Source organism: Lissotriton helveticus, chromosome 6 (assembly GCF_964261635.1).
Source record: "Lissotriton helveticus chromosome 6, aLisHel1.1, whole genome shotgun sequence".
NCBI lineage: Eukaryota > Metazoa > Chordata > Amphibia > Caudata > Salamandridae > Lissotriton > Lissotriton helveticus.
Window position 1 is genome coordinate 1,296,898,732 of NC_136067.1, and position 13,898 is coordinate 1,296,912,629.

The window sequence follows — 13,898 nt, forward strand, 5'->3', positions numbered from 1 at the left end:
TAGGTTCCTCTGGGCCCTTTCTATCATGCTATAGAAAAGCAATACAGGGGTAATGCACAAGAAGCCATGACCAACCAGATAGATAGGTAACATATATACACACACTGTTCCATTCACAGCTATACAAGTCTCTTCTGGCAAGTTCATCCTAAAATAGCTTATTCAATTTACCACATCTGTGGAGGGTAGGGTCACCATCCCTCTCCAGGCAGACTCCTGGAGGTGAGGTGAGGTGGGGTGAGGTGGGGTGAGGTGGGGTGGAGGGGTGGTTTGGTTCAAAACAGTAGGTAGGTAAGACAATCCGATCTGTGAGATAGTGTGAAGGATAAATCCTCGGTTGTCTCCTTTCGCGCATACCAACGGTCAACCAAGCACCAAATTCCCCAAATGGAAAGGCATACTTTATACCCAAATGTTGGAATGGGGCCCATTTCTCAGCTCCAGATATGAGGACCCACGCAAGGCCCTTTCACTCATGGGCTGGTAGTCCTAATTAGTGATCTGAATGATATCACCCACTTACTTTTCTCATGGCTCCAGTAGCACTTGTTACTCTGGTGAGGTCGGTCACTGCTGGGAGAGATTGTGACTTACTGTGAACGGGAGGGGAACAGAGAACCTAACTGCTTGTGGCTCAGGACACTCTAGTGCTGCCATTCCCAGCCCTTAGGGCATTGAGGGTCTTCTTAGGGGCTTTAGAATCTCCCCAAGGAAGACAGCTGAGCTGGAATCCAGAGCCTAGAGTTGGCCTGTCTGGGAGATCACTCATCAAGCTTCTGCAGCACCAACAATTCAATCCTTTACAAAAACTTAACTACTTATAAGATTATTTAACAACAAGGGGTGGTGATGGACAGAGTTTCTGAATTAAGCAGAATACTCTCACCCAGTCAAGAGATCAGGGCTAGATCCAACACCGTTTTTTAGCTCACTGCACCATCCCAGTTCAGAACCTGGCTATATGCAAATTAGTCTGTTCCTGTCTGCCTGGGATGGTGCAGTGAGCTAAAAAACGGTGATGGATCAAGCCCTGATCTGTTGACTGGGTAGGAGTGTTCTGATTAACTCAGATACTCTGTCCATCACCACCCCCTTTTTGAAATATGTTGGCCACCACAAGTGTGGAAGGGTATGCTCAGACATGAGTCCCTTGCTCACTGCACCATCAGGATTCAAGCAAGCCGGGCCGAAGACGGCTGTAATGCCAGAAACCGGTCCCCGGAAGCTTGTTTCCTTTCCAGTGAAGAATTGGCTTGGTAGTTTGGTCTGCCCTGTTCCCATGATGCACTGGGCCAGGGACAGACTAATTTGCATATAGCCGGGTTCTGAACTGGGATGGTGCAGTGAGCTAAAAAACGGTGATGGATCAAGCCCTGATCTGTTGACTGGGTAGGAGTGTTCTGATTAACTCAGATACTCTGTCCATCACCACCCCCTTTTTGAAATACTTATAAGATTAGTCATACATTTTCAATGACCACTCCCACACAGACAACCAATCAAGCCCCTGTATAGTTGTTTTCTGGCTTGGCTTTTGCACACCAAACACAGCACCTTCGGTAATTTCACTCTCACAGCCAATGCATGCAAATGATATCTAGTCTCCTAATTTCAATCTCCCATACACTTAGAAAGGCTTTCAATATTCATTAGAAACAAGTTATAATATACCCTTTACTGGATAGTTGACGTAGTAATTTACAGCTTAAGCAGGACCATAGAGAGTAATTTCAAGGAAGCACTAGAAAAGGTAACCTTGATTGAGCGCAACCTGGAAGCAAGGGGCTGTTGTAAACGGAATGATCGTGGGTGTCGTAAAACTCCTCATGAATGATTAAGCGGCTTGAATAAGGAGACTAGATCGGCAGAAATACAACTTTCTTTGAAACATTAAGAGTTTTAAAAATGAAAGTACCGGAAGGACTGGCAATTCCGATAGAGTTTATACTGCAAAGCTGCATGGCTAAGCAAGATAGGGAAATAATTGTAAAGGAGTTCCGAGTTACAATACGTGACATTGCATGTAAAAATTGTTTTTCTGACATTGCATCTAAAAATTGTTTTTCACATATGGTACACACTGCTTTAAAAACTATCCATAATATAGCAGCATTTGACTTTTTAGTGATAGCCCCAACCGAAGGGGGAAAAACAGTTGGTGATGCAAAATTCCTTTTGCGATTTTATATGGTTTATGCATCATACAAGTAGCATTAGTCAGGAGCTGTCTGGGATGCACGATTACAAAATCAACATGTTTATTGGTTTTGATTATTTAAGAAGAAGCTCTACAACTCAATGCTGCTTGCAAAAAGCAGTCTCCTTCTAAATTATTTATTAAACCCAGGAGTAAAGGAATGGAGTATATTTTTAACCCCTTCGATGCTTGTGACGGAACGGTTCCGTCATGAGCGCCGGTTGGGCTGTGCTTATGACGGAACCGTTCCGTCACGGCCACGCCCATTTATTAGAACCTTCAGCACAGCGCGAAAATTCGCGGCGCGCTGAAGGTGTTAAACATCCATCCAGTGGTAAAAATAAATATTAGCATGGGTTTTATTAAAATCTTACCATACTGGGTGTAACCTGGTCCACGATTTTTCCATTTTGGTCTCACCATCGCAACGGGAATGTTTCTTCTAGGCATGATCAGCATTCGGATAACTTTTTCTATTCCATTGATTATAAAATATCCACCCATTTCCTAGCATGGCAAAACATATTGCTTCATTTATTAAAAGCACTCCACTTACAAAAATCACAATGCTCAAAACAATTCCACTAACTGCACAACGTGATGGGTTTTGTGCGGCAATACATAACAGAGCCACAGATAACTTTGGGCCTTGCATAGAGTTTAGTGGAAGGGTACTCCTTCACAAACATTACAGATATTCCTGCTGCCTTAGTACAACGGCCTTACATCCAAAAGCACTTGTTATAAGGCGTACAGTATGTCAGTCACATTTGTTACTGGGTTCCCATCCACCAAACGTTACATCAGGCCGGTTGTCTTATTTAAATCCCTTTCACAATTTACATGCATGACCAAATTTAGAACACAAGGTTTCCAGCAACTTTATCGGTCTACCCCAACAAAGCAACAAAACATATACGGATGTTTAAAACTCAATACACAAGAAAAGGCGAGGAAATAGTGCAAAAGTAAAAGTAGAACAATTAATGTTCATAAAGGTTCCCTTGAGTGAGGTCGTGTGATGTGAAGCTACCAACATAACTGCTGTTTACAGTAGATTTGTGTTTGTTAATTATCCAGCCTGGATTTTCCTAGACATTCTGATTCAGGATGCATTTTTGAGGATGGATAAACCTGCCATGAAATAGGAAAAGGTGGCAAATATGCTGCACATACCGGAGGGGCATGAACAAGGCTGAATAAGACAGAGTATCCTAGTTCATTAGAATCAGTAACAAAGTACCCTACCACTCCTGGGAAATAGGACTCTGCTAATCGGAATAAGATACATACATTCATCAAGATTTTATAGAGAAGGTGGACACATGGTTAAACCTGATCTATAACACTAGAGAGTGTAGTACATTGCTACCAGCGTTGATCCTACATAAGACAGAATTGACTTGATTGAGGAGAGAGTAAACATCAGGGAATGAACTGAAAGCACACTTTCTTCAGATTTTACGGTGGCTCTGGAGAGGGTGGAAGACCAGGAAAGGAGAAATAGCTGAAATAATGTTAACATTTTGGGGTACCTGAGAAAACAAACTGGACCCATTGAGTTATTTATGATCAGTTCATTCCGATATCCCTCCATTATGTACCTCAATGAGGTATCGGATTGTTGAAAGGACACATAGATCGCATAGTTTCCAACCAGTACATGTTCCAGGTACTAGTCTGTGCCACATTACTTCCTGAAATATCAACTACTGGGACCAAAGCACCATGCTGAATCCTGCACAGGAGGCAGAGGATTTGCAGAACAAGTGCAATCGGCGTTTCTTTACTTCACAACTGCTGTTCAGACAGCTAGGAAAGGTTTTCTACCATAAGAGCTAAAGACATTAAATATGCTATGCTCGACCATGTTACGCTATACAGCATCCATGCCAAACGCTCATTTTTTCCACTGGCCTCTATGGTTGCATGGCCTTTAAGGAGAGAAAGTTCCTTCTTCACAGCACCCGAGGGTGCTTCCCTGCCTGAATGTAGTGGTGGAATCTCAATTTAAATGGAGCTACCTTGCAAGTTTACCTTAGAACATCGAGACTGTTTGCTACACTGCTACTGCATGGAAGGCCAACATGGTTTAACTTGTGGCAATGCAATTGGATGCGAGATATTAATAATAATAATAATCCAATTTGTAAAGTGCACAATCACCCGTAAGGGTCTCTAGGCGCTGGGGGCCGTCGGGAAGATTAAGCAAGCTATTGCCCAGAGTCACATGGTGCTGGGCTAACCTGCCGCCGGAGCCGGGGATCGAACCCTGATCCCCAGATTCCAGCATCAGTCGCCCTGGCCGCAGATATTGGCTTCTTGAATGCTTTAGTGCAAAACAATGGACATTATGGTATCTGCCTGCTGTTCTGTATAAAACTTGCCTCAAGAGTCTATCACATTCTGACTTAAATTTGTGAAGACAATGAAATGCAGCCGCCTGCCCACCTAATGTACTCGACACGTTTCCTTCTTCGGCTATGTCCTTAAAATCCCCACTTCCACCTTTGGATAATTTGCTTGTGTTGCTTTCCACTTTCTTTCTTTCCTTATAAACTGCTGGTCACATATAGCTCACTTCTTGTCACAGGGAACTGGGAAAACAGCAGTTCAGAAATATAGCAGGGGAGTGGAAACAAGAAATGTAGACTGCATACCTGCGATAGATGGGTATGAAGTAGAGAGAACGTGTCTTACCCAATGTTACCAAGTGGACCACTTGGCGCACACTATTCTACTGTTGGGTCAGAGATTTAATAAGGATGTACCAATTGTATACCATACCAATCAGGGCAGCACCATAGCAGAAGTCAATTTGGAACGGGAGACAATGGGTCAAAATAGGAACAGTCGGCCTAAATCTTAAGGATGATTACATTGAATTATTTGCCGCAAATGGTGACTTTTGGTGTATAAAGCTCATCCATTATCATTTTAAAATTATTTATTAGTTCTACATAGGACTATCTAGACCCAGGGGGTGAGGGAGCTCTTCATATCAGAATAAATCGCCATTTGCATCAGAGCAAAGTGGCAGTTTCAAACAAATGGAGATGAACCGCATTAAATAGGGAAGAAAATAACACATTAAATACACGTTACTTGATTGGAGACCATAACACACCGTTATAATGTTACAGTTTACATCGGTGAGTTCGGGAACATGGAATGAAAGTTTACATAACTTGTCCCTTGCATCAGTTGTGTTGGTGTAGCAATTTTGTTTAACCCATACTTATAAACTATTGTTTTATCAGGGACTCCTTGCCACACCACCGTTCCCAAGGCGCAGGCTACATTAGATGTGGGGATAGCAAGTGCTTATTTTTGCTCTTACCTCTTCCTCCTCGTGATGTTCGATAAGAGCCTTTGGAGGAAGGCCATAAAGATTGCAGAGTTTTGACTTCACCATGATAGGAACATAACCTAGAGGCTGCTTAATAATTCCACGAGGCATGCCGTTCACAGACCAGCTGACGTCTGCCTGAAGAAAGGAAGACAAACTTTTGAATGAATAGAAAAACATGGCGTACAAATAATAAGGTCTAAGAAAAATGTCAAAAGAGACAAGCTTATTACTGACTCGTCAATAAGATATGGTTGTCTGGAAGAAAAAAACATCACCTCTTAGTGCGTTAGAAATTAAATCAATTGTAAAATCAGTAAAGTTAAATTAGTCTATTAAATTAGAAACTTCCGAAACGTTTGGTAATTCTTAATGAGAAAAACTGTCAAATTCGATGTTTTGCTGTGGCCATCTTGCTTTCTTTTTGTCACCAAAAAGAGTAAACCTACCTTGTAAAATCATAGTCTTTCCTGCATGATAGTCGCCATATTGTAAAGCATGATTTCTAGTTTCTCACTACGGAGGGATTGTCGTGAAGAACACACCAACCCCTCATATTACATGTCACTGACAAAGGGGCCTGATTGCCGGTAAAAGCCCCGTGGTTTGATCATATCAGAATACCACATTACAATACTGAAGCATTTTAGATAACCTGAATCATTCTCAAATGGTTTATTTCTCAAGACAGCACCTGAAATGAACGTTCGGAAAGACCTGGAAGAGTACACGTTAGCATGAGGGGAAGGGGGTCGATACCATGTAAGGTGGATCTTCACAAGACATTCGTAAGATCAAATGGGTGAGCAACGGGAATGTGTCATTCCTTGACATTAGAGCAAAAACACCAAGGTCCCTTGAAGTACATCTGCAAAAGCAAAACTGATACATCGACTCAAGCGGAACCAGGGATCAATGCCATCAATAGAATGGCAAGTTTTAAATTTCAAGTTTCCAAAGAAAAAAAAATACTCAACTCACTGAATAATATCTTTCTTCTATTGTGTTCTGACAAAGAGCATAATCAATTATTTCGTCACATTAATTCATAAAATAATGTCAGCAATAAACCAGAGGGCTTTTTATTATGTACATCCAAAATGCTTTCACTGGCGCAATTTGTTCAGCAAACTAGCACCTTCCAAAAGATGGTAGTAGTAGTTTATTAGCATAGTTAATAAAAACCATTGCAATACAAAACATCAAAATTTCAAAGCAATTCTGCGTACAATGTTAAAAACATTACTCCATAATATTCATCTTTTATCTTTCTTAAAATCAACTCTAAAATTAATATTTTTAGACGTCCATAAAATAGAAGTGCTGTTTGTGTTACTGTTAGAAATGGGATTTCTGGTTGGCTAAGGCTTGCGCCAAAGCTAGGCAGAAACCACCACTCTAGTTAGGGCAAGGGAGTTACACGCCAAGATAACCCCTTGTGCAATGTGCAAAGCATTAGCGCACGCACCCACCAGCAACAACATCCCAGGCACCCCCCAAAAGGAACTCCACACAAGGTTATATCAAAAATAGCCTTTGTATTCTCGAAACACATCAGATAGTAATCACAGAATATACATTGTACCAACTGGCACGGGCAATAATTACAAGGATTATTTACACATGACAGGGCCACATGGACCACTGTCAGCAGCAGCACTTGGTAAAGAAATAATACAATAGATAACTTGGTAAAAGTGAACTAAATCATAAACATACAAGTAAAATAGGTCATAGAACGTAAAACCAGTAAACAGTGATAATTACTGTACTTTGCAACAGTCTGTGACATGAAATCCATCATGCACAGTGTCCCACAAGTCTAACTGCATTAGGCCCTCACCACCTAAGTAAACATTACACTAGGGGCGTAAATCACACAGGGAAGTATAATCTCCCTAACACCAACCTAAACAGGTAGAACAACCTCCTATGCATAAACCATATCTAGAGGTATCAAAAACAGGGTACGCAAACCATACTATATACCATACATTTCCTAGCACCCAAAAGCATTAGCACACAAATCACATTTAGCACATAAATCACATTAGGGCCTGGCGCCCTATGAATGTAACAATTCCCCCTGGCCAATTGGCCATCTCAAATAAGGGGGCTCAAACGCCCTATGTCCACAAAGTCAGGGCTGCTGCCTAAGCAGCGAAGGTCAAGATTGCGCCACTGCGCCAAGCCTAAACGTTGCAGCTGCCCACTACTTGCTGGGCAGCTGAGAACAATGAACTGGGGCCTAAACGCTGCAGCTGGCACTAAGTGCTGCGCAGCTGGGGAAGGCCAAGGTAGGGACGACGGGAGTGCGTCTCACTCCTGGGTTCACCAAGAACACATGTCCCCTGAAAGGAAAAAGTCCTAAACAGTGCAGGTGCCCGCTACTTGCTGGGCAGCTGGAAATGATCAACTGCGGCATGGGCTCTCTCTGGCCATTAGAACAGATGCGCAAAACGGGGGAGCCTTCTCCCCCCAGGAGCGAGCACACCGGCTTCTCTACTAATAAGCAAAAACGTTGGAGACATCTAGGCTCTGGAGGCACCTGTGGCTAATGCTGGAGCCACCCAAATAAACGCCCCCCAAACGTGGGAGCCACGGGGCCCAGGACATCATTAGCACAACATTGGAGCCATCTGGCTCTAGAAGCAATGGGGCCAGACTGGGGGAAAAGAACATGGGCCCTTTACCACGTTGGGGCGGCCCACTGCCATCCGGGGCCGCCCTATACGTAACCCGGTCACTGTGCCTTTATCAGGCACCACCATTAGCCCCTACGGAGCCCCCCAGCCCTTCTCACTCACCGGGCTGCTCTCCTCTGGCAGGTGCTCTTCCAGGCAGCGGCTCTCCTCATCATGTGGCCAGGGGGGGCAGGCACCGGCAATGTGCATCGTGGCCCCCCTCCGCAGGACACCGGCGGCGCTTTACGGGGCTCTCTCTCCACACGTGAGCCCCGCCTTTACAATGCGCCCGCTTCACCCGGTCCCCGATTTTGGGACCGGGACTCAGGATGTGGAGTCCGCAAGGCTCTAGGCGGCCGCTTCCTGCTTCCATTCCGGTCGCGGCCCGCCCACGTCACAGGGAAGCCGGCCTGACTTCCGGGGAGGCCGCGGCGGGACAGCAGCGGCAATCCTCAGCAGACTCACAGAGGGGTAGGCTCCCTCGAGAACAAAAATGAACAGCGGGGTGGGCACCCACTGTAATTTAAATAAAACTCCTACGGCCATAATGCAGGGTGGGAACCTGCTATAAAATATCGAAATAAGCGGGATGGGGCACCCGCGCTGTGAACAAAAGGGCAGGAGCGCTTCCCCCTAGGAAAACGACAGCGCTCTGCCCATAAATGAACAATAAAGCGCGTACGAGGCGCTGGGGGCACAGCAACGCAAAGGCTCGCAGCAACAAGAAGGGAAACACAGGAAAAGGTTTCCAGCGCAAGGAAAAAGTCTCCAAGCCATCCTCAGGCCAGGCAGAAGGGCCCCAGAAAGAAGTCCTCCAGCAATCCAGGGGCTGGGCAGGCCTAGGGAGGCAAGCCTTCCCCTGGGCCCCAGCAGCAGCACACCCCTGGTAGATTAGAGTTGGAAAACAAGAACATTTTCATGTGGTCACAGCCCCTCTTTTATAAACAGAAAGCCTTTGTTTCCAAAGGTGCAGGCAAAGGGGCGAACCAGATGCAACTGGTTCTTGAGCACTTTGTTTTGCTCAGCCCCTCTGCCTATTTACAGGATGGGTCAGGGACATCAGACACACCACAGGGGGTGGAGCCAGCATTGTGGAGGGAAGGCCCAGCCCTATTCACGTCCCAGATGCACTCCTCCCTCCCATCAACATGCAGATCTCTCCATTCACCACCGGGGCAGACCCATCCTGACTCCTGGAGCCAGGCACACCAGCCAGCTTCAGCCAATCACAAGCCAGACAGTCGAATCACATTCACTGCACAGACATGCCAACTTCTAAAAGTGGCATTTCCACACTAGACACATTAAATCGGCGCACATCATCACGCAGCATTTAATCTCACGAGTTCGCCCATACGAAACTCGACCCTGCACTCCCCACACATCAGGAACTACCATGGACACACATATTCCCGCTGCATTCCTATGGGAGGGCAGGCCAATCTCACCACACGCACTCAGACTGCGCACGCACTTTACACTGGGACACAGTTTTAAAGTGCGCAAAGACCAGAAATCACTATAATTATGTCATATTAAAAGGCAAAAAGTTCAGGGGTGAACCTGCCAAAAGGGCCAGGTCCAACAGTTACGTTAAATTATGAATCTGGTTGTGGCATTTTCTTTTCCACCACCTTCATGAACTTCACCAGACTACAATTCAGCTATGGGTCATTAGATGCAAAGCAGGCGAGAACTGCTTGCCTTCGTGAGCATATCCCACACTGATTGAAATGGCATTTTAACAGTTGCTTTCGTTCTTTCAAACATTCATTGCAGCAGATCCTCTGGCGCTGAGCCGCATAGACAGCAGGAGGAGCCCGCCTTATCCTTTAGCCAATGCGGGGAATGCTGAATACAAGGTAACAAGCCCAATCTGTACTTTAAAAACTTAATTTTAGTAGTTTTAGCGTATCCCAAATCAAGGTAGTTCTGTGGTGCTGGTATGGAATACGAGCTCAGGGTCATCCAGCCATGTGACCTTTTTGTGTGGAATGCCTTGCCCTCGATCCACAAGAGAGGATTAATGTCTTCCTGACCAGATGGGGTGAAGAACAAATAAACTGTGCAGAGGAGACTCTTTGAGATGCTAGCATTTCAGGCTCTATTTGAATATATTAAGAAGATAAAAGTATAATACAAGGGATTCTGCAATCACTGTATAGAAGCCTGCCTCTAATTTCTTTATAATTCATGGGATTTTGTAATCCCTGTATAAAAGCACGTCTCCAGTTTCTTTATAATTCGCAACTAGTGACGCATTTTAGTAATCGATTATAAAATAAAAGACATCATAACTCGACTATTATAAGTTACTAAAGTCAAGTTCTGACGTCACAATGCCTGGTGCGAGAGCCAGCAGCTGGGGTGAAAGGCAGGTCAGGTCACAGATCATAACTGAAGCAGCTGTTTAAAGCAACAAAACGGTACATTGCTTTTCTTTTTTATGCTCTGTTGCAATAGCTTACAATAAACAGCAGAGAGAATATGTTTATTTTTTGCACACCTTAAATTGAGAAAAAGAAGAATCCTTCTGTAGGTTTCTACACATTCCAAGCTACTGCAGCTTTTTATTGGTTTTAAAAAATTGACTTGTATTGAAAGGCTTCTAATATATATTTGCAACAAATATCTAACAGGTTTTTGATTTGTAAAACTTTGCACTAGCGGTTTTATTTTTATTCTTCATGTTTGCAAACATGCTCATTCTTTCATATGAAAACTATGCACCAAGGATTTAAGTGGTTTGTTGGAAAGTTAATGGTGTGACCAAGTATTACATGGGATAAAGTACCACTTGCCGTACATGATAAGGAGTAGTTTCTTACCTGTAACTCCAGTTCTGTAGTAGGGGTATCTCTGTTATAGTCATAATCTAGTGAATAGTCCCGCTCATGTGCGGGGACCCCGGAGCAATCAAGAATAATCTCTTAAGCTGTCTTCTTTGCAGTACTGCATAGACACTTGAGAGAATTAAAGACAGATAATGCAGCCTATACATGCAAGGCTACACTGTCCAGTACTTCAACTAGAAATGCAAAGGATATTCCACCAATATCACATTTAAACCTGTCTGCCATGTTACACCATGGAAAACACCCCCCCCCCTTCACCAAATCCTTGGAATGATAGAGAGGAAGGACAGGACAGAGAAGCCCCCATAGGCTGCCATTATGTGGCTTAAAAAGGGATACCGTGCCTTTAAGGAAACTTTCCAGAACTCTCCTGGTATCCCAGAATGCACAGCAACTCCCTCCACTTTCAGTTCTTTTTGGAGGTGTATACAGCTAGACCTGTAGCATTCATCATATTATCCTTATCTCCACCGGGGAGGAGGACGGGCGCTTATGACTATAACAGAGATACCCCTACTACAGAACTGTGGTTACAGGTAAGAAACTACTCCTTCTGTAGTCGGGGATCTCTGTGTTTAGTCATAATCTAGTGAATAGAATGGCAAGCCCATCCAAACATAACCCGGCGGTGGAGAAAAATAAGGCAACACCACTACTGTGCAAACCGATTTCACAACGAAGCCTGCCCAACCTGAGCATCTGCTCTGGCATCCGAGTCCAGAAAGTAATGCTTAGTAAAGGTATGGACCGACTTCCAAGTGGCAGCCTTGCAGATCTCTGCAATGGGAACATTACGAAGCAAAGCTGTTATAGCCGATTTGCCCCTGGTGGAATGAGCCTTAGGCTTACCCCCTAAGGTCTTATTGGCTTTCTGATAACAGAGCTGGATACAAGACACAATCCACCTAGAGATGGACTGTTTCGAAGAAGCCAGACCAGTCCTAACCGACCCATAGTTGACAAACAATTGGTCGGATCTGCGAATGTCTTTGGTTTTATCCAGATAGAATTTCAACACCCTTCTGACATACAGGGAATGAAGAGACCTTTCCGCTGGAGTGGAAGGATTCTTGAAAAAAGTTGGTAAAGTTATAGTCTGATTAACATGAAAATCAGAAACCACCTTGGGAAGGAACTTAGGGCGAGTACGCACAACAACCTTAGCAGCATGAAACACAGTATAAGGTTCTTGGCAACACAATGCCTGAATCTCACTCACCCTGCGGGCCGATGTAATGGCCACGAGGAACGCCGCCTTCCAAGACAGGTGCTGCAGTGAAGCCTTGTGAATAGGCTTGAAAGGTTCCTTCATCAGCCTGGACAGTACCACATTCAATTCCAATGCAGGTGAAGGCAGCCGAACAGGAGGGAACACCTTCTTCAACCCTTCCAAAAAATTCTTAATCACAGGAATCTGGGAGAAGGAGGTCTGCGAAGGGTCTTTTCTGTAAGCAGTCAATGCAGCCAGATGAACCTTAATGGAATGGAAATTAAGTCCAGACTGAGCTAGATGCAGAAGGTATGGAAGGATGACATCCTCCTTGCAGGTCGTCAGATCATAGTTCTTAGACATGCACCAGACGCAGAATCTCTTCCATTTGTAAGCATGAGAGGTCCTAGTAGACAGCCTCTTAGCCTCCTTCAGTATGTCCATGCAATCCTCAGGAAGATTCAAATGGCCATATTGCACTATCTCAGGAGCCGTGCCGCCAAACTCAACGACGAGAGGTTGGGGTGCACCATCTGCCCCCCGAACTTCGTGAGAAGGTCCGGCCGACACGGCAGCCGCCGATGAGGTAGGATCGACCGGTGAAGCAGGTCCGTGAACCACCACTGCCTGGGCCATTCCGGAGCAATGAGGATCATCCGCGCCCGGGACTGGGCCAGCTTGATGAGCACCGCCGGAATCGGGGGAATGGGTGGAAAAGCGTACAGAAAGCTGTTCGACCAGCTGAACCATAACACGTTCCCCAGAGTCCCCGGCTGATAATACCTTGAGGCGAAGTCGCACCATTTTCTGTTTTCGGCGGTGGCGAACAGATCCACGTCAGGAGTGCCCCACATGGCGAAGACGTCGCCGAGCACCTCGTCGTTTATGACCCACTCGTGGTTTTCCTGAAGCAGTCTGCTGAGGGCGTCTGCCTGAACATTCTGCACACCTGGCAGATGAGTCGCCGTTATCGTCAGTCCTCTGGCTAGCAGCCAGTGCCAGATCGCCTGCGCTTCCAGCGACAGTGTGCGTGATCTTGAGCCCCCCCTGCTTGTTGAGGTAATACATCGTGGTCGTATTGTCTGTCTGTACAAGCAAGGAGTTGGTCTGGAAGGACGGATGAAAGGCCTTCAGTGCCAAGTGAACCGCTCTGAGTTCCAGGAAATTGATGTGATACGTGGACTCTGCTGGAGACCACATTCCCTGGATTTGTAGATGGTCTGAATGCGCTCCCCAGCCCTGGAGAGAAGCATCCGTCACGATAGTCTGAGTCGGGATATCCTTGTGGAAAGGAACCCCCTTGAGTAGATTCTCTGCCGAGCACCACCATCTCAGGGACTGTTGGGCATGAAGAGACAACTGGATCCTGTCGTCCCAGAACCCTTTCCTCTGGTCCCATTGATCCTCCAAGCATTCCTGCAGCGGCCTCATGTGTAGGCGCGCATGTGGAGTGAGGAAGATGCAAGAGGCCATCGACCCCAGTAGAGAAGACACCGTCCTCACTGTTGTAGATGGAGCAGCTATGAGAGCCTGAGCCTTCCGAAGGAGTGATAAGCGTCTCTCCTCCGAAGGAGACACGCTTGCTGACAGCGTATTGATGGAG

At 45.4% G+C, this 13,898-nt stretch overlaps 1 protein-coding gene across 1 annotated transcript in view; it reads right to left on the reverse strand.

Moving 5' to 3' along the window:
• The window catches only part of POLR1B (RNA polymerase I subunit B), a 330,217-nt gene that overhangs the window by 210,446 nt on the left and 105,873 nt on the right, over nucleotides 1–13,898 (reverse strand). Inside the window, exons 3-4 of the mRNA XM_078649044.1 lie at nucleotides 5,538–5,684; nucleotides 2,572–2,704 (exon numbers count right to left, since the gene is read on the reverse strand). Of these exons, the coding sequence (XP_078505170.1) occupies nucleotides 2,572–2,704; nucleotides 5,538–5,684 (280 nt within the window). The remainder of the gene's footprint in view (nucleotides 1–2,571; nucleotides 2,705–5,537; nucleotides 5,685–13,898) is intronic.